The sequence below is a fragment of the Colius striatus genome, chromosome 3, assembly GCF_028858725.1.
Source record: "Colius striatus isolate bColStr4 chromosome 3, bColStr4.1.hap1, whole genome shotgun sequence".
Classification (NCBI taxonomy): domain Eukaryota; kingdom Metazoa; phylum Chordata; class Aves; order Coliiformes; family Coliidae; genus Colius; species Colius striatus.
The window spans coordinates 85795977-85815446 of NC_084761.1; the positions used below are offsets into that span (position 1 = coordinate 85795977).

A 19470-nucleotide genomic window follows, 5' to 3' on the forward strand; every position below is an offset into this window, starting at 1 on the left:
TTTGAGTGAAATGGTTACCTCAGCCTTCACTTTAATGCTAGTGATTCAAATAAGAAACAAAGGAAATCTTCACGCATTTTCTTTGCAAAAGCTATTCATAGGAAATATCATTGATTTAAATGTAGCAATTAAATAAACATATATGCTTGAAGAGGTTAAGATCTGTTGGTGGTGCTGAACTAAAGACTCTTGTTTACCTACAGAGTAGGTATTGTGCAAAGGGCTGAAATAAGAGCTTCCCTCCCTGAGTCACTATTGACCTTAACCTAGACCACTCATGTTCAGTGTTTGTAGAGCTGAGATGTTTTCTGTGATCTTTTCACAGAGCTACTCTGATTCAGAAATTATTAATCTGGTAAAGAGTAGATAGCAATCAGGAGCTGAACTGAGACTGTTACAAAATGAACTACATAACCAATAAAGCATCAAAGCAACGGGCCTGTTATGGGTAATTAATTCTTCAAGTAAAAATTTAAGAATCCCTGCAGAAATGTTCGGAAGTATGTTAAAATTTGTTACTTGATCTATGATAAGCTTAGGTAAGAGATTGTGAAATTAAGTTGTGAATTTGAAGATTCTGTGAAGGAAATGTACAAAAGGTAGAGTTTGCAGCAATGTTTTTATTAAATTGTGTTCCTTGACTTGCATAATGTGAATTCTTCCCATGTTTTCAGAAAGTGACTTCAACAACTTTGCAGTATTTTGTGTAGATAAGAGTGCTTTGTAATTTATTTGAATGTTTGTAAATATTCAGATTTTGCAGAGATAAATGAAAGCTGAATTTTGTAGTCTAGTGAGGTATTTTAAAAATAATTATCATGTTGCTTGCTGAGTATTTGCTATTTATTGAATATTTGTGTTTAAGTTGATTACAGGTAATTCTTAATGACACACACACAAATGGCAGCTTTTTATGTTCCTTGACTGGGTACATATAAATTTTAGAATTAGACTTCCCAGGTAAATTCTCACTTTTAGAAAGTCAAATTAGTTTTCTAGTATTCTAGCAAGTATTCACAACTTTTTCCCCAATACAGGAGTCACTAGCTAAATGAGCCCAAATGTTGTCTGCTCCCACAAGACCTGGTTGGAGTTTTCTTCATTGCTTATCTAAGCAGGGCTGGCTCCTCTCTCCCTATGTTCATTCTGAGCTGAAGGCAGCTGGCTACAGTGTATGGGTATTTCTTATTTTGAAGAATCTTGTGTAATATACTCTGTGCTTTCTGTTCATGAGCTAAGAAGTTGTAAAGTGAGTAGTAACCTGCTGCTCATCATCCTCTATCAAGAGTAAAACAATTGGATAAGTAGAGATTCTCAGTCCTTTCTGGCTGTTGTTCTTGAAGTAAAGCATTGCAAGTCCTCTCTTAAGACTGAGAAAGGAAATGCATTGTCTCAGTCATCTAGGTAAGAAAAAAGCCTTCAATTAATGCTACGATTCTCTTGCTTTCATCTAGCATTCTTTTAATTATTTTAAATTCAATACAATGGGAAAAAATCACCAAAGGACTTCAAAGCACTTGGTATGAATAACTTAATGCAGACCTGAAAAGCAACTGAAGGTTAAAACTCAATCGACTCTGAATGCGGTACATACACAAACTATTGAACTCAAGTTGAATTCTCATGCGAGTATTCAATTACAGTGCAGCCCCAAACTTACCCTTTAGGAAGGAAACAATACATATAATAGTGTGTTTGATACCAAGAATGCACTATATGTAAGCATGAAGCATTTGAGCTTCATGAAGGAAATGAAAGCCGAAAAGACAAAGGCAGTTAAAAAGGTGAAGAGGGCACCTAAGAAAGCAGAAGAAGAACATACCACATAATGTCATCTTATTTATCTAGGAATGTTATTCTTCACCTTGAAAGTTGTCTGCAAATTACAAAAAAAGGAAAAAAGTAGCTGGTCCAAAATATTAATCTGAAGTATCTTTTTCATGAAAGAACATTTCAACACCCTCAATTGTCCTGGTTAAAAATGTTAAGTTGCTTCAATGTTTGACTCTTGCCTTTTGCCATTATTGGCATTAAAAATGAGAAGACTGTTCATTCCAGCTTGGATCTTCAAACATGTAAACAAAAACCGTGAAATAAATTGGGATAAACAATTCCTATAGAAGTTGCTAAGTAAATCTTCCTACTCTCTCTCCTATATAATATCTTGAGTTTAGTTTCACTTGAGTACGTGTACTTTCTTCGGGAGTAAAATGGGTCTCAAAATGTTTTCCTAAGACTACAGTTTAATGATACAAAGCACTTGGCAGCAGCAGTCCAGCTGTAATTGTTTTTGACTACTCAATCCCCAGTAGTGGTATATAATACCTCCTAGTTTGAGGATTTGATCTAGTTTTAAAAGCCTGCAAAAATACAAGGGGGCATGGAGAGATGAAAACAAATGGCCAGATGCAGGAGAGTGGGAGACAGAACACTTGGGAATTACTGGAACTGTTTTCTTTATGGAGGAAAATGTCTGTGCAACCATTGGCATGTTCCAGTATGGCAGGAATGTAATACTGTGGGCATTTAGGAATATCTTAATGGGTGTTTGTGTGTGGTGAGTAATGAAGATCACAGATGTAATTCACACAGGAAAGACTGTGTATCAGTTGTGGGAATGGGCATTCAAGTTTATTATCCATCAAACATTTGTTCCACAAGGGTACTGGTCTCTTTAGGTGTGACACTTTATTTCTGTATTGATAGAGGTTAGCATTTTCTGAGGCTGTGTTAGTGTACTGTTGGTTTGGAGATGGTCTAGTGTCGCTATTGCCTGTGATTTGACTGTTGTAAGGAGGCAGGGACAAAGCTTCTTGGGCACGTTGAACATTACTGCTACAAGATTGGAAAGTACAGATAATTTTCATAATGTGTTCAGTGCGGGAACATCTCACTGATGATAATGTGGAGTTCAGGTCATGCTCTTTGCCTGGATAACTTTTCTGTGGAGTCTTGAAAAAAAAAAAAACCCCAACAAATCAAAGCTCTTACTTCATTCGGGTTTATAACATATTACCATCATCCTTCACAGTCCATTACCACTTATGTATCTTGTAGGGTCTGTTTTTTATATATTTTGATCTGGTATTGTAGTTGGACAACAGAGCTAGAGGGGATGCTGAGAGAGTGCCCTACTGTCAGAAAAGAAGACAGAAAGCTGATGGCTGGTATGAAAATAAAATTCAGCAATACCTGAGTTTGAAATTTTAGCTAGTGTTACTGTTTTGGCTAATCTGTTAATATGAAAAGGTCTTTAAGACATAGACTGAGTTCATATTTTTTTCTTCTCATAGAAAATTTATCTAATGCTAATCTCTGAAACCACTTCTGTTCTGAAAGTTCACCAAAAAGAGATGACTTTCCAAAGGTAGCTGAGACAGAATTGTACCACCAAGAAGAGAAGAGGAAACATATTTCATGGTGTGAGACAAGGAAATTGTAGGAACAAACAGTCCATAAAATATCTTAAAGTAAATGAATAATGGGGAAAAATTAAGAGGTAGCAACCACAGGTTTTGAGCCATCCGCAATGCAGGTGAAATGTTGATGTTATTTTTCAGTTTATCATTTAAATAAGATGTAGTGACCTGAATACTTTCAGATGGATTTCCTGCAGCCTGAGTGGAAGACCTCAGTATGTTTAAAAGTATGCTTTTTCTAATAAAACAAATGCATGTGAGAGTTGAGCTTGACTTTGTAATTAGGCCCCAGTTAGGATTTTGATGATAATTTATTAGTAACACATTCCAGCTAAAAGTTTGAGAAGAGTTGTTTGATGGTAGGCATAGAGAAATACAATTTCTGGTTTTCTGTTACTTTCAAGACATTTTGGGAACCACAAAACTACTTGTGTAGGAGGTCAGTTCTTTTCCTTCTGCTGTAACTCAGATATGGAATTGAGCAGCAAGGCCAGTTTCTGTACAGATGATCTCATGAGAAGGGCATAACACAGTTGCAGAAGACTGGACAATCTTAAGTCTGCTTGAATAGATATTTAAAGGAAAAATAAAAAAAGATATTTAAGATATTTTTGAGAAAGGACTAAGCTGTGTGATCTGCAGTCTTGCAGAAAAAACGTTCAATCTAAGTGAAAAGCTTGAAGGCTTTTCAGCCCTTACTCTGTGAGAGCATAAAAGCATGAGGATTCAGGTGCAGAAGGAATTATATCTCAACAAGTGCAAAGAAAAACACTAGGTTACAGGTGGAAAAGGAATTGTATCTTAACAAGTGCAAAGAAAAGTTACTACTAAAACTTCCTCCAATCCAAGTGAAATTTAGAATTCAATATAAAATAACATTTCCTGTAAAAGTACTAATGGGAAACATGATATACTGCTTTCCTTGGTTGACAGAGCAGAAAAGAAACTTAGAGAACTTATTCCTGTTTTTTTTCTTAAAAGCTAAATTGAGAGGAGAAAGGGATAATATATTGACTGAGATATCTTTTAACCTGTGAATACAGCTCGACATATAGAACAATATGCCTTCTTTTGCTTATCTCACACAAAAAGTTTAATATTTGCTCTCTTATTTCCTTCATAAGGGTGAGTGTTACAGCTTTGAAAGTTTCTGAATGAAATCATCTATTGGGTCTCTGTCTCCTGTGGTCATCAGCTATGAGCCACTGCTCATGTCGGGGTCTGGCTACATTGTACGGATGCAATCGGATTATAGCACCAGGTGGGAGGATCGGTTTTCCGTGGGAGAAAGAAGAATGAAGTCCTCTGATGCACTGGGACAGTGGAGGGCTGAGCACAACAAATGAGTAGCTGTCCTTTGAAGCTTTTTTCTTTCAGTGATTAACCTCCCTCCTTATGCTTTACTTCTCAAGAAAGCCACTATGTTTAAACAGTTTTCCAATTTACAATACTACTTCTTTCCCCCTCTGACCCTCAATTTCCAAGAGAGTATTTTAGAAAGGAAAACTTTAGCCTGAAGGCATATTTTGTTATGGAGATACGTTACGCTGTTTAGAAAATCAACAAAACAAACACATTCTGGAACATATTTTAGTGCTATGTTCCTACTATCTAATGGATTCTCATCAATTTATTGTGACTGCTTACATTAACAATGACTGTTAAACATATCATCATTTGTGGAAAAGAACCTTAAAAAAATAACTTCTGCACAATTTTGTGGATTTGTATTAAATGCTAAGTGAAGCTTTAGGGAAGCATTCTCTTGCATTATTTTTTCAGTGCCCTGACCCGTTTTACTGTAGTTGCAATACTGAGTGAATACAGGAAAAGTGTAAACTGTTAACAGTAATTTTATCCACTTCTTTATCTCAGTTTGAAACAGAACTAGTGTAAAATGTTTACACAGTATTGAATAGTATGGCTTTTTTCATACTGTAACACTTCAGTGCCCAGCTCTTGCTAGTAAAATCAGAGTATTTACATGCTCACTTATTGAGTTCTATCTGTACAAACCATATTAAAATATTAGCTTTAATGGTATAAATTCATGCAGCTAAACTGGGATATGCACAAAAATAGAGTTGACATTTGAGCTACCATATCTCCTTTTTTAAGTTAGGTGATTTTACTGTAGCTTTTCTGCCTCTGCAAGTTTGGAGGGGCTCCTTCTCTTCAGAAGCTAGAGTGGCAGCTGCAAGATAGTAAAGTCCTTTCTGAATATTACTGTTGCTTGATTACAAATGAGAAAAACACACCAAAAGGTGCATACCCATCAGCCATATGATTCTGCCACACTGCAGTATCAACATTAAGCAATGCCTGCTTTGTGCTGAAAGAATGGGGTGGTGGGCAGAGGTGGTGGGGGTGGAAATAATAGTAGGAAAGATGACAATTCTCTAAAAATAACCTTGTCTAAAGAACCTGAAGAGATGCTGATGGCCTTCGGGGTTTTGGGGTTGTTTTTCTGTTTGCTTGGTGTTCAAATACTTAATGCATGTCTCTCTTTAATGACCTGCAAAATACTAGTATTATCTGAACTGCACAGCAAGTTCCTGTACCAAAATGAAGGTTATCGGATTTGGAAAGATGTCAGAAGAAAAAGTAGAAATTATGTAATCCAGCGATTTTGAGGGTCTGCAATGGCTCACCGGTTTCTGGTTTGCTCTTGGGTTTGTGGGTTTTTCTTAATTATTATATGACTGCAATGTGAGATAAATTTTGCAGAATCTCCCAATGTATATAACTGAACTCATTACTCAGATGTGGTTTTGATGGCTTTGTGACCAAATGCTACAAGAAATGAACTCACTGGTTTGTTATATACTGACACAAACCCAGTTCATTGGGCATGCTGTTAAAAGAAAGTCATAGAATCATAGACTGGTAGGGTTGGAAGGGACCTTTAGAGATCATCTAGTCCAACCCCCCTGCAGAAGTCCAATCATAGAATACCACAACTCTTCTGTCAGAAAAATTATTAAAATAACCAGCTTCTTAGTACTGTCATGACATTCTTTTAAATATTTTGTACTTTACATATATTTTTGAAGAGGAGATCTGTAGTGTCTTTGGTAAATGCACCCACAACTTTCCTGTATGTGCATAACCCTAATCGATCTTACTGCTGAGAACATAGCTCAAGGGTGACAAACTTTCTGGTTCATCGTGTGCCAGTTGTCAAATGTATTTAAAATGTCAGTTGTGGATCTTGTCAGCTGAATTTCCATGGACACTAAACATGGCATCAATGGCAACAGCATGCAGAAGTTGATTTAGATGATCACAGATGGCAAAAGGGAAGGATGGCGGTCATGCTATCAGTATGTGCACAATACCCAAAACTATCACCATTTCTGTAGGCAGATCTTCCTTCTTTGAATACATGTATGGATAGAGGGAGGGATGGATGCCAATACTGTCATTTACTCTTGAATGTGACAGACCACAAAGTGACTCATATGACAGCTTCAGAGTTTTTCAATCAAATGAATCATCTCTTACCTGCTGGACAGCAGCTCTTTGGAGAGGGATGTGGGAGTTCTGGTTGACAGCAAATTAAATATGAACCAGCAATGTGCCATTGTGGCCAAGAAGGCCTGTGGCATTCTGTGGTGTATCAAGAAGAATGTGGCCAGCAGGTCAAGAGAGGTTCTCCTCCCCTTCTACTCTGCCCTGGTGAGGCCTCATCTGGAGTCCTGTGTCCAGTTCTGGGCTCCTCAGCTCAACAGGGACAGGGAACTTCTGGAGAGAGTCCAGTGCAGGGCCACCAAAGATGATCAGGGGACTGGAGCATCTTTCTTATGAGGAAAGCCTGTGGGAACTGGGGCTGTTTAGAGAAGAGGAGACTGAGGGGGGATCTCATTAATATTTACAAATATCTTAAGTGGTGGATGTCAAGAAGTTGGGGCATCCGTTTTCTCTGTTGTATCTAGTGACAGGGGTAATGGAAAGAAGCTGGAACACAAAAAGTTCCATTTAGAGATAAGGAAAAACAATTTCACTGTGATGGTGAAGGGAGGCCTAGCACAGACTGCCCAGGGAAGGTGTGGAGTCTCCTCTGGAGGATTTCAAGAGCCACCTTGGTAAGTTCCTGTGTGACCTGATCTAGGTGGACCTGCTTCTGCAGGGGGTTGGACTAGATGATTTGTAAAGGTCCCTTCTACTATTCTGTGATTCAGTGATCTGACCTGGACGCTGGGAACAGATAATAATGCTTAATGAGCATATTAATTAAACTACAAGCAGGTGTTCAGCAATTTTTCACATTATCACTGTGGGTTGTACTTTGCTGTTATACTGTCTGGAATAATAAGTTTTAAACATGATATGCTCTCTGAATGCAATCGGGTGAAATTATGCTGTTGTGCTCTTGCGTTTGGTAAATCAGATTGTACATCCTCCCCCTGAAAAACAAAAGGGCATGCAAGGTACATAACTTAATTACACAAGATCCATGGTATTTAAAAAAAGCCCATAGTGGTACGTATGTTGCTTAATCACTGAATAAAAATTAGGTAGGTCTTGCTGATTTTCTGTCTTCATGAAATACTATGAATGATCTGCAAGGGATTATGTCTCCCTCTGAAGTGATTACCACTAAATTTGTTAGTTTTAAAGGATAAGGTAACTTCGGTCTGATCAAGACATCATTAGTTGCAAGGAGTAAATTAAAGGTCAAATCTATTGTGAGTGGAAAAGCCAATTCAGCCCTCTGAGGAATCCATTGTCTAATGAAAAAGCACAGAGGTCATTTGGTTGTTGTGTTGGCTTTTTTTTTTACCAGAGCACTGCATGTCAGTGATGTGACTATGCAGGGACTTCAACAGCACTTAAGTCATCTGTAATTGAAGGCATAGACTCATCCACCATCCTGCACTACTTCCAGGAACATTCTACCTACGTAAGGGTGGGAGCATATTGCTTCCCTCACCCTTTCTTTCTGCCCACAGACTAGGAAAAGGTAATACTACAGTCATAATGTACAATGAGGTTAATCTGCTGTAATTGCAATAGGACTTCTTGGCAATAGATGCCACTAGTGACCGTCAATAAAGATTTGGTCCACGTCTGCCAAATCATTAGGGAAAAAAAAAAATGAATGGCAGCTGGTGCTGCTTTGCCCTTTACACAGAGAAGGGAAGAGTAACGTGAAAGAGTCACCTCGCATAGACACAACTGTGGCAATGCACAGGGGAAGTCAGGTGTTCCAACCATTAAGAATCACAACAGTTACTGCAGGAAAAATGCCAAGGTCTAATCCTACTCAGCCAGCTCATCTGCACATTGAGTTGATATAGTATTCCTTATTTTCAGCTTTAGACTGAAGTGTGGCATTTCTGAACATTTAGTCTGCTGCTTCACGTTATTCAGTTCATCAATGAAGTAAGCTTTCAGCATCAGACACCAGAAATGTACAATGACAGGAACCAAGTATCTGGTTATCTGTTGCACTGAGTAATACTGAATGCATTGAACTGTTGTACAACTATCACAAGAACTGAGAATATCAGCAGAAGTTCAGAAAATGTTTCCACACGTGTCAAACGTGCTGTGGTCAACAACAAGGCAAGATGAAAAGAGAATGGCATAATTTGGAATTAATTATAAACAACAAAAAAGAAAACCTCTAATAATTACTGTAAAAACCCTAATAAGGATCTTAATGTAACACTATTTGTTGTGAAAACTCACAGTGAGTAAATTGATTAACAGCATTGGATTAATTTCAATTTCACTAAGAAGGACTTATTCTTTTATGTGACCTTTCCTATATTAAAAAAAAAATTAAAAAAAGAAATCTAAGCTTTTGAACAGTTTTCAAACAACTTCTCAAAGTTTCTCCTTTCTATTTATCTCCAAAACCATTTTCATAAATTAACAACACTTATTAAAGAGATCTTAAATTTATTAGGTATTTTTATTGCAACTTTTATAATAAACAAGACAAATATGTACTTAGAAAAACAGGACCCAGTGTATCAGTTACTTTTTCATATTTTTATTTTTAATGTATACGATATTTATAAAAATTCAGATATTTTCATTATGGAGTTTTATAAAAGTGTATCTGCTTGAAATCATAATGCAATCTTCCAAAACACCAAACCATCCACTCCTAGAAATTTTCACTAGCTTTCTACCAGCTTACTTCATGGTAGGAAACTCCCTATCTAGAAGTATGTTGCAATTGATTAAAACCCTAGAAACCTCAAGTAGATTTCTCCAGGCAACTCTGCCTCTTACATAGAATCGTAAAACCACAGAATGGTAGAGGTTCAAAGGGACCTTGAGAGATCATCTAGTCCAACTCCCCTGCAGAAGCAGGTCCACCTAGATCAGGTCATACATGTAAGATTTCTAGCCTGCCTATGTTGTTTTCGGTGACTGCTTCTTCAATTTTTTTTGTAATTTGTGGATTTATTATACAATCATAAAGTGGCAAGATTTATTATCTTTAAGGTGGTGTTTTCAAGTAATTTATGTCACTAGTCAATTTTTGGTCCATGTGAGTGCTTACACTGAAGTCAGTTGCATAACTAATTAAAGCATTCAGTAGCTATGCATACACAGTCCTTAGACTTTCACCAAATGTGCAATATTACAGACAAACTCAACAAATACTTTAATATGCATTTTACAACACAGAATTAACAGGTTATTAAAGCCTGCATATACTAGCTACAGTACATAAAGGGACTATCAGTCATACCACTTTGAATTTTAGCGTAACAAAACATTTATTCCATAGTGTGTTGTTATGAAAATCCTATTTGCTTTTACAATAGTTTCTGAAAAAAGTCACACAACCCAAGTCCAATAAACATTCACTTCTATAAATTATACCCATTTCACAATTTCAATACAGTAGGCAGCAATTCTTTTCAATGCCTCTTAAACTTGTATCAAAAAATAGATATTTTCCATAAAATTGAAAAATAAAATATCTGAAAATGTTCTGTGATAAAAATAGAAAAAGAGGAATTCAGTCTTAAAAGTTAAATTCTGCTCTCACATCTGCAATTTAAATTGAGACCAACACATAATATTTGTGAGCTGACAGAAGAATTTGACTCAGTCCACATGAATTAAAAAAACAAAGTATGCAAACCTTATTTCAGGAGTTTAACTTTGTCCTTTAAAACTTTAAATTTGGGATTGTTATTCACTTTCTTATTAAATGTGACTAGAATATCCTCTTCTGATTTGTGATGTTCACCAGCTACCGCGTAATACTGAGCTATAACCTGCACAAAGACACAGGAATGGTTTTGAGTTAGTAAAGCTGATCCCACTTTAAGCAATAACATACTAATGTTACTGTATTAGAAGTAGCACATAATCTATTATGCTGTTATTCCTTGGCAGAATTAGCACTCTGAATTTCTTCTGTAGTCCAGAAAGCAATAAAGAACATGTCCTTCATGTGACATTGTCAACTGATACTCTGTTAATGTAATTTTTTTTTGCTTATGTGGGGCAGCAGTTTATGAATGTAAGCATTACAGAAAGAAATTCAGAAGAGTAAAGGAGATTAAAAAAAACCCATACATTGTACAGTACCTTTTTTCTTAGTTTCTTAATTGAGATTTCATTGTCTGGAGCCTGTTTCAGAACAGCTTTGATGGTTCCCTTCCAGTTGAATTTACCTAGAAAATAATAGGGTGTACCACATCATTACTAAAATTTACTATCTCCAGGTCATCTTCAATAGCAGGAACCAGTCTTCCATCTCCTGACTTAAGAACCAGTTTAGCTACTGTAGGAGTTGGTACTTACTGACCCTACAACAGCTAGGTGTCTTAAGCATAGTCAGGCTGTCTGTTTCAAAAGACCATAATAGGACAGATGTGAAGAACCAACGTCCTACTTGAAACAACTAGGGTCAGGATTGCTTTTACTTCTATGTTTCAGCTATTAAGCAGTAACTCCTACATGAGACAGGAAGAGCTGGCAAGCTCCTGCCTTCTCACCCTTGGAGCATAGGTACCCACTTCAGAGGCCATTAATTGGTACTTTCCAAATAAACAGTCCTATGTTCAAGTACAGATATTCCCCAACAGTGATAGTGTGTTGGATAATGGATATAACTAGGTTTATCTAAGCATAAACTAAAGTCCAACACAGCTAAAGTCCAATTTAGCATTCACTAAGCAAAAATGGGGATGTAAGAGATGCAAAGAGATGGACAAGAGTTGTTACTCTTTTTCCTCTGTGTAGGCTGAAGTACATGGCAGCAGGGAAGAGACCCACTGGGATGAAACAAACATGCCAAACTCCTCACTGCCCAGGGAAAACAAGTGTGGCCAAAGGTTGCCAGCTCAGAAGGAACAAATGAGAGAAGTAATGCAGTATCACATGTTAAGTGTAGCACAAGCTACTTATTCTGGAACAGATATCTATACTGAATGTACATACGTATCTGTATACTGAGGCACAATTTATTTCAAGGCTTGCTGCAAAAGCATCATATTTGTATTCCTCTTTAGGTCTTTGGCAGAATAGTTCTGTAACTATCTGAACTCTCCCTTTAAGAATACCTTTGTCTGTTTCCACATTTTCTTCATTGCCATCAGTGTGTTCTGTTTCGATGTCTTCTGAAATGCTTTCAGTTTTCATTCTCTTTGTTCTGATGTGAGGTTCCTCTAGAGATAGAATCAGATAAACATACACAAAAAAATTACAAAACTAGAATAGAGACGTTCTCACATAACCCAAAGCTTCTCTTCTTGTAACATGAGTTTATATTTGCTAAGACATTCAGAGTTTTTAAAAGGACTGTGCAACTGCAGCATTAAAAAACAACCTAATTTGCATATGGAACTGACTGCTTGAAGAATTCTGCTTAGGTATATTATTGAGCTTTAAGGCATTGAGAAAAAGCATCTTGAAAACAAAAAAGAATATAAGCCTTAGGATGGATACCTTCTGCGTGTTTATGTTTGCGTTTCTTTACATTTGTTTCCTCTTCAGTTCCACTCTGATGGCCATTTTCATCTATTTCAAATTCATTCTCCAAGCTCTCCTTTCCTTTTTTGGACTTTTTACTCTTTTTCACTTCTGGCTGGGTTTCTAATTTCAAGTCTTTTTTCTCCTTCTTTGTGTTCTTTTGTCTCTCTTCTTTTCTTTCTCTCTTATTCTTTTTCTTCTCGGTTTTATCATCTGTAATTCCATTTTCTTCTGCCACTGTTTTTTCTCCACTTTCTGCAGACTGCTTCTCTTCCTTCTGTTGTGGTTTGTCTTGTTCGTTTTCATTTGGCATCTTTTGTTGAAAGACAGATTATTACAATTTTCACATGCTTTTTTGACATCACAACTTTTCTCTATTAGATAATTCATGAAGAGCACTAATATCCTGAATTCAGCTAAATCGTTTAACATGTGGTGGCACCAGTTACTTGACAAAGAACACTAAACAGGGTGACTGATCCCTCTTTTAAATTAATAACCTAAGTGTTAATTGCCAGAATATCACAAAAGAAATGTTACCTTACAACAGATATAATTTCCATTTGAAATAATTGTCCATGTAGTGTTTCAACACATTTGCTAAATGTAATTGAGAGACAACTCTTTGATTTACATATACAAAACTACAGTAGGTTGCAGCAAGACATAGAACCTCTTCCCAAACTATAACTGCATGATGTCAACAAAGGCACTGATGATGGTTTCACTGTACTAGCCTCATCTGAAAATATGTTTTTCTTTTAATATATCTGGACTTACAATAATTTTCTTGTAGAAGAATTAATACATTAATGAACATTTTTATATTTAATTTAAACTGATTTTAAGAATTACAAGCGAAATACTTGCTGGGTGTCAGGAGGTTGGGACATCCCTTTTTTCTATAGTAGCTAGCAACAGGACAAGGGGTAATGGGATGAAGCTGGAACACAAAAAGTTCCACTTCAATATAATGAAAAAACTATTTCACTGTGAGGGTGAGGGAGCCCTGGCACAGGCTGCCCAGAGGGGTTGCGGGGTCTCCTTCCTTGGAGGTTTTCAAGACCCACCTGGACATGTTCCTATGCGACCTGATCTAGGTGAACCTGCTTCTGCAGGAGGATTGGACTAGATGATCTCTAAAGATCCCTTCTAACTCTACCATTCTATGATTCTATGATGAATGTATCTATCTATAAAGAGAATACATAGTTTTACAAACAACTTAATACCAACAAAAGAGCAATTTCGATTCAATTTGAATTCCACCTAAGAACTTGCTTTGAGTACACACTTCAAAGAATGTATACACACATACAAGCTGACAAAATAGGTAAACTAGGTGCTGTTTATGTCCCACTCCAATACACCTATATTTGAGGCCAATAAATTTCTGAAAAAAGGTGTTATTCTTTAGTGTGTGTGTGTGTTAAAAGACTGGAACTAAAGGTAGTGTTTTTCCCTCTCCCCATGTACTAATAGCGTAGAATAATAGAATGGTAAAGCATTCTGCTAAAGCAGGTCCACCTAGATCAGGTCATACACGCACGCATCCAGGTAGGTTCTGAAAACCTCCAGAGGAGACTACACACTCTCCCTGGGCAGCTTGTGCCAGGGCTCTCTAACCCTTACAGTAAAGCAGCTTTTCCTGATGTTTAAGTGGAACTTTTGTGCTCCAGCTTATGTCCATTACCCCTTGGTCTTGTCATTTGAGACAACATAAAAAGTGCTACCCCATCCTCTTAACATATCCCTGTATTTTCCAAATACTTCTCAGTTTTAATGAGATCCCCCCGCCAGTCTTCTCTTCTCAGGGCTAGAGTCCCAGATCCCACAGGCTTGCTTCATAAAGAAGATGCTCCAGTCCTCTGATCATCTTGGTGGCCCTCCGCTGGACTCTCTCCAGAAGTTCTCTGTCCCTCTTGAGCTGGGGAGCCCAGAACTGGACATAGGACCCCCCATGAGGCCTCACCAGAACAGAGTAGAGGGGGAACAGAACCTCCCTCAACCTGCTGGCCACACTCTTCTTGATGCTCCCAGAAAGCCATTGGCCTTCTTGGCCACATGGGCACATTGCTGGCTCATGGTTAGTTTGCTTTTCAGCAGAAGTCTCTCTGTAGAGCTAAGAATCAAGTTAAATTAGCTTTCCGGTTAGCGTGTCACTTTGTTTTAATCACAATCTGCCCAATATGGATAACTACTTCTGCAACAGGATGTTCCACAAATTAGCAATTTAGTCTAGGATAATTATAACACAATCCAGTGTAACAATAGGAGACAGTGTTTCTGCTAACATCCACAAAGTGAGTCTGAAATTTTTTCCTTCCAGCATCTCTGACTGCATTCCTTTTATACAATGTTGTACCTCTAACTGAAGTTACCTTTCTGGTTGCTTCAGAGAAAATATCCCACACCTGGTCTTGCAAAGTGCTGTCATTAATTTTCAAACTGTTCTTCATCCAATTCTGTGCAGGAAGAAAAAAAACCAAACCAACAACTGAAAAGGTGCATTTTTTTCTTGACTACCATATATTACAAAGCAGTAAATTTCTATATGCTCCCACTATCAGCAACTGATAAGTTTCAGACATGTAGAATTCTAAGTAAAACCTGATGTAAAGGTTTTTGCATTTCAGTGGAAATCCTAGGAAAGCTGCATTAGTAAATTGAGATGTTTTTGCAGTTCACTGTTTTATCTTCCACTGCAACATATCTCATCAAAAAGAAAGAGGCTTCTTGACAGTATCACTTTCCTTGCCTGCAACATTAATTTTGTATTAAAGTATTCTAACCTTCAGCTCACTAGAAGCAATTTCATTGCAGCTCTATTAGATTCTACTTGAGTACTTTGGAAGCAATCATGATCTCTTAGCCACATAATCTGAGACATAGAACAGAAGGGAAAAAAAAAAACAGCCCAGTTTATGAGTAATTCCTTACTGGTACCACATGAAGCATTTGGAATTTGCTTTTTGCTGTGGTGCAAAGTTTAGTGAAGCAGGCAGTGTGGGAGATTCTGTCAGAATACTAAGCACCAGAAAAACTCTCAAAACAGTATCTTGCCTTTATTAGGAAAAAAACAAAGCCACAGAAACAAAAGTCCTTTAAAAGTATGTCTAAGAATATAGAGACTCAACAGAAATTTCAAATTGAAAAATAGAAAGGTATTAAAAAATACTCACCCCAGGATTAAGCTCAAATGCTAAGTCTATTTTAATTAGTTTATTAAGCCAGAGAGTCCATTTAAACAATGAGAAGTATTTTACAAACACTGCCTATTTGTAACTCAGCTATTACACCATCTATTTACCAATACCCAAATAAGCATTTTGTCCCATCTTTATTAAAAGAGAGTGGCACTAGCTAAGAAAGCCTATTTTTAAGATCACTGCATAGATTTCTACAAATATCTATTAAAATGTACCTGAAACTTCACTTTCTTTCTTGGAATATTATCAAAAGCACGCATTTGCTCCAGAATGCTCCGCACTTTAGGGCTTATGTTTGGCTTCTTCATTATTTCATGAATTTTCTGAATTAAGAAGAACAGAATTAAATCAGCAAAGAAGCATCATGATCAAATGATACATGCAAGTCAGAAATACATTGGACACACATCATCCAGAGTCCACAGACTGTGTAGCCTACTCAATATGCATGGGGAAACCATGAACCTTTGGTTTTACCATAGATCACACGACACATCAGAGTTACCTATATAACTATATATATCTTTGGAGTCAGCAGAGGCAAGCAGGACTGCTCACCAATGCTTTCTGATGTACAAGTTACAACCCGTAATAAAAACACATAGAAGTAAAGTATCACATAGGGGATGCTTGCATGTAAAAAGGGCCTGAAATAAGAAAAGCAATTGTCAATTGATAGGTTTTTTTGTGAACTTTTGGAGTTAGTTGTGAAATTCAGGCTAACTTAGAGGCTGCAGTTTGACATACATTTCTTCTGGCCACAGTGCCAGCCTCAACAACCATTAATCCCTGTGCTCAGCCACATCCCTATGCTATGGGTACTAGTACCAGAGAACAGAGGAGGTCAGGCCAAGGCCTTATGGCAGTTACTTGAACAGCACTGCTGCTTGTGGGGAAAAAAAAGGCTCTGAGCTTCACATCATTTAAAGATGTGAAGAGCATTCCTTTACTTCCGAAAATCTGTTTACTGGAAGGTCTTGTGGATGCTTTACAACTTCCAGAAAAGGATGCCCTGTAACAAACCCTCACTCTTCTGTAGCATAGAAAGTACCTACTATTGACGATGGTTAAAAATTTTCCTAAATCACAGCATTCCCATCATATTGCCTTTGAACAATGTACACAATGTTTAATCTCAACAATGACATGCATCTGTTTACTTCAGTGGTATTATTCACGTGCCTTGAGTATGCATGTAGCTTAGTACTTCATCAGACTGTGTTCTATATAAGACAGAAATCAGCAAATCTGTGGGTAAAGGTCATCTAACTAATTATATCTAATGGAGTTTTAAAAACATGTTTGAGAGTTCCTTCCTAAAACCTTTAAACTACCTGAAGGGTAAGAAAGAAAGGGTAGGAGACATCTCCCTTTGCTCTGAGGCCTCTGCTGTTCGATGTTGTTACAAACTATCTGAAAAACAGGCAGAAAAATGTTCCCGATCATATGAAACTATTCAGGGTGAGGACTGTGAAGAATTCCAGAAATATCAAGAGAATGAAGGACTAGGTAATACAAAAGTGAATTAAATTCAACACAAATTCATGTAAAGCAGCATGCAGAGGACACACCTAAATGGCAAGCTTTAACATGATCGCTGGAGTTTAGACACAAGATCTTGGGGTTAAAATAGCCAATTCCATGGAAATGCCAGCATGATGATCAGCAGCAGTCAAAAAAGTAGATAAACTAACAAAAATCAGTAAGAAAGGAGGGAAGATTTCAGAAGACCAAAGATATAATTTACACAGGAAGAACAACTAAGCAGGGTAAGACATTTCAGCCTGGAACAGAGATGATGAGATGTGGAGGGCTGCCTGACAGAGGTGGCACAACAGAGCATGGACAATGATCAGTGCCTCTTTGTATGCAAGAACCTGGGAACATTACATCAAACTATTGGGGAACAAACTAGTTGAAAACAAATGAAAGGTGTGTTTTTTTACCAGGGTAAGCAATAGACCTACCAAGGAATTGCCAAAACAAAGCCATGTATATCAGGAAAAATAGATCTGTGGTTTGATCCAGTACAGGCTCTCTTGTGTCTTTAACAATTATAAACAAAAGTTATTTAGCGTATCTGTATATAGTACAAACCTTACCTGAATCCACTCCTGTTGCTTAGCATCTCCTTTGTTAGTTTTGGCTTCAAAATCTTTTCCACCATATTTCTGGTCTTCGCTTACACATTTTACGTGTTCCTTATAATCGTCACCCCTGAACACAGGACATATTTAAGTGTAGTTCACTGAAGTAACAGATGACAGCATCTACCAGTTAAAGCTTAACATTTTCAGTGCTTCTATGAGTGAAGTTTGACATGCTTCAAGTACATGCCTGTAAGACTGCTGACATTTCTGTCACTCTACATCCTTCAGTGAGAATTTCTGACTTGCAAAATCAGACCCGAGTTCTCAGCATAGTGCTGCTTTTCTTAATGACTCTAACATGCATATTTGTACATGTAAAGTGTGCACAGCTATTAATGCATATCTTGCACTGACACAACTTAAAATTAGAAAACCAGGTGGAAAATGGTTGCAAAAACCTGATTCCTAAATATGGATATATAAATGTGGTAGTGTAGTTCTGACCAATATGCAAGGGCCCATAAAAATGAATGAATAACATAGATCTTCATCTTTTGTCAGTGAAGTATTGAGAGATATAACCATTATTTGAACACAAACTTATTTTCTTATGCAAATTCATATATTTATGAGTTCAGAGAAGTGAAACCAAATTCAGAACTGTTATTTTACTGTCAATCTCCCTGTCTCTGCAGTAGCAGCATAAGTAACTGTTGATGATGATCAGAAGCTGAAAACACTGTCACTTATAGCTGTAAAAGAAGAAACTGCAACTCTGTATACCATTTGGTGTACTTGTCCGTGTGGTTCAAACTTGCATTATGAAGCTTGATTATGTAAAAATAGGTATAATTTTTCAATACAAACTTTAATTATTCAGAAATTGCTAAATTCAACTCTCAATATGCCACAGGAAAATCCCCTGCAGAGCAAGGCCATTTCCCATCCTTCACCTACCAGAAATCCTTGCCACAATCCATGCAAGAAAGGCACTGACAGTTTCTGCAGATGTTCACATGTTTTTCAACTTGTGCTTTCTTCACAGATTCTCCACAGGCGTTGCACGTGAAAACTACCATGTTGCTGAGTGGCCAGCAGCCTCTATGAAGTGGGTATAGTCTTTTTTCCTCCACACACAAATACGGCCCTAGAAATACATTTACAGCTTGAATATAGCACTTGGATGGCCACAGAGATACAAGGCAAGGTGCATCCACCAACAGAAAGCCCAAGCAGTTTGATTTTGCATTCGCTACAGTTGGGAAGGAAAAACCCATTTCGCCTGACACCTCCAGCACAAGGGCAATCAGAAACAGACCCCTTCACCATCCCACGCCGACACGCTTCGCAGGCAGCCACGACACCGCCCGCTCCTCTGGCCCGCTCCCCTCCGCTTCCCGCCACGACACGGCCCGCTCCCCTCCGCTTCTCGCCAGGACACCCCCCGCTCCTCTGTCGGACTCCTCACCACTTCCCGCCGGCAACCTCCCCACCCTCGCTCCTCCATCCCGTCCGTTCCCCTCCGCTTCCCGCCAGGACCCCGCCGCGGTTCCGTCCCGCTCCGTTCCCCGCAACAGACGTGTCTCGGCGGGCCCAAGCGAACGGCGCCGCTGTGTGGAGCTCGGCCAAGCCGCCTCGCTCCGCTCCTCGGCGCCACCCCTCCCAGGCCCCGCACCTCAGCCGCCGTCCCGTCCCTTCTTGTCCCGCGTGGCACGTGCCGCCCCGCCGCCCCGTCCCTCCCCGGCACCGCCGCTCTGCGCCTGCGCGCCCACCACCCCGCAGCGGAAGCGGAAGGAGCGGCGG

General features: G+C 38.3%; 1 protein-coding gene across 2 annotated transcripts; it reads right to left on the reverse strand.

Moving 5' to 3' along the window:
* Window positions 1–10020: 10020 nt before the first annotated feature.
* Window positions 10021–19423, reverse strand: LYAR (Ly1 antibody reactive). Of its 2 annotated transcripts, none has more exons than XM_061992687.1 (9): window positions 19343–19423; window positions 18625–18814; window positions 17680–17794; window positions 15793–15900; window positions 14750–14833; window positions 12345–12681; window positions 11960–12064; window positions 10983–11068; window positions 10021–10666 (listed from the first exon to the last, which is right to left on the reverse strand). In XM_061992687.1, exons 2-9 carry the CDS (start codon window positions 18744–18746, stop codon window positions 10532–10534), a joined length of 1092 nt encoding a protein of 363 aa, XP_061848671.1. In that variant the 5' UTR covers window positions 18747–18814; window positions 19343–19423; the 3' UTR covers window positions 10021–10531. The 2 variants fall into 2 exon arrangements, with proteins under 2 accessions (XP_061848671.1, XP_061848672.1); XM_061992688.1 differs by lacking the exon at window positions 19343–19423 and adding an exon at window positions 19136–19172.
* Between the last annotated feature and the right edge of the window lie 47 nt (window positions 19424–19470).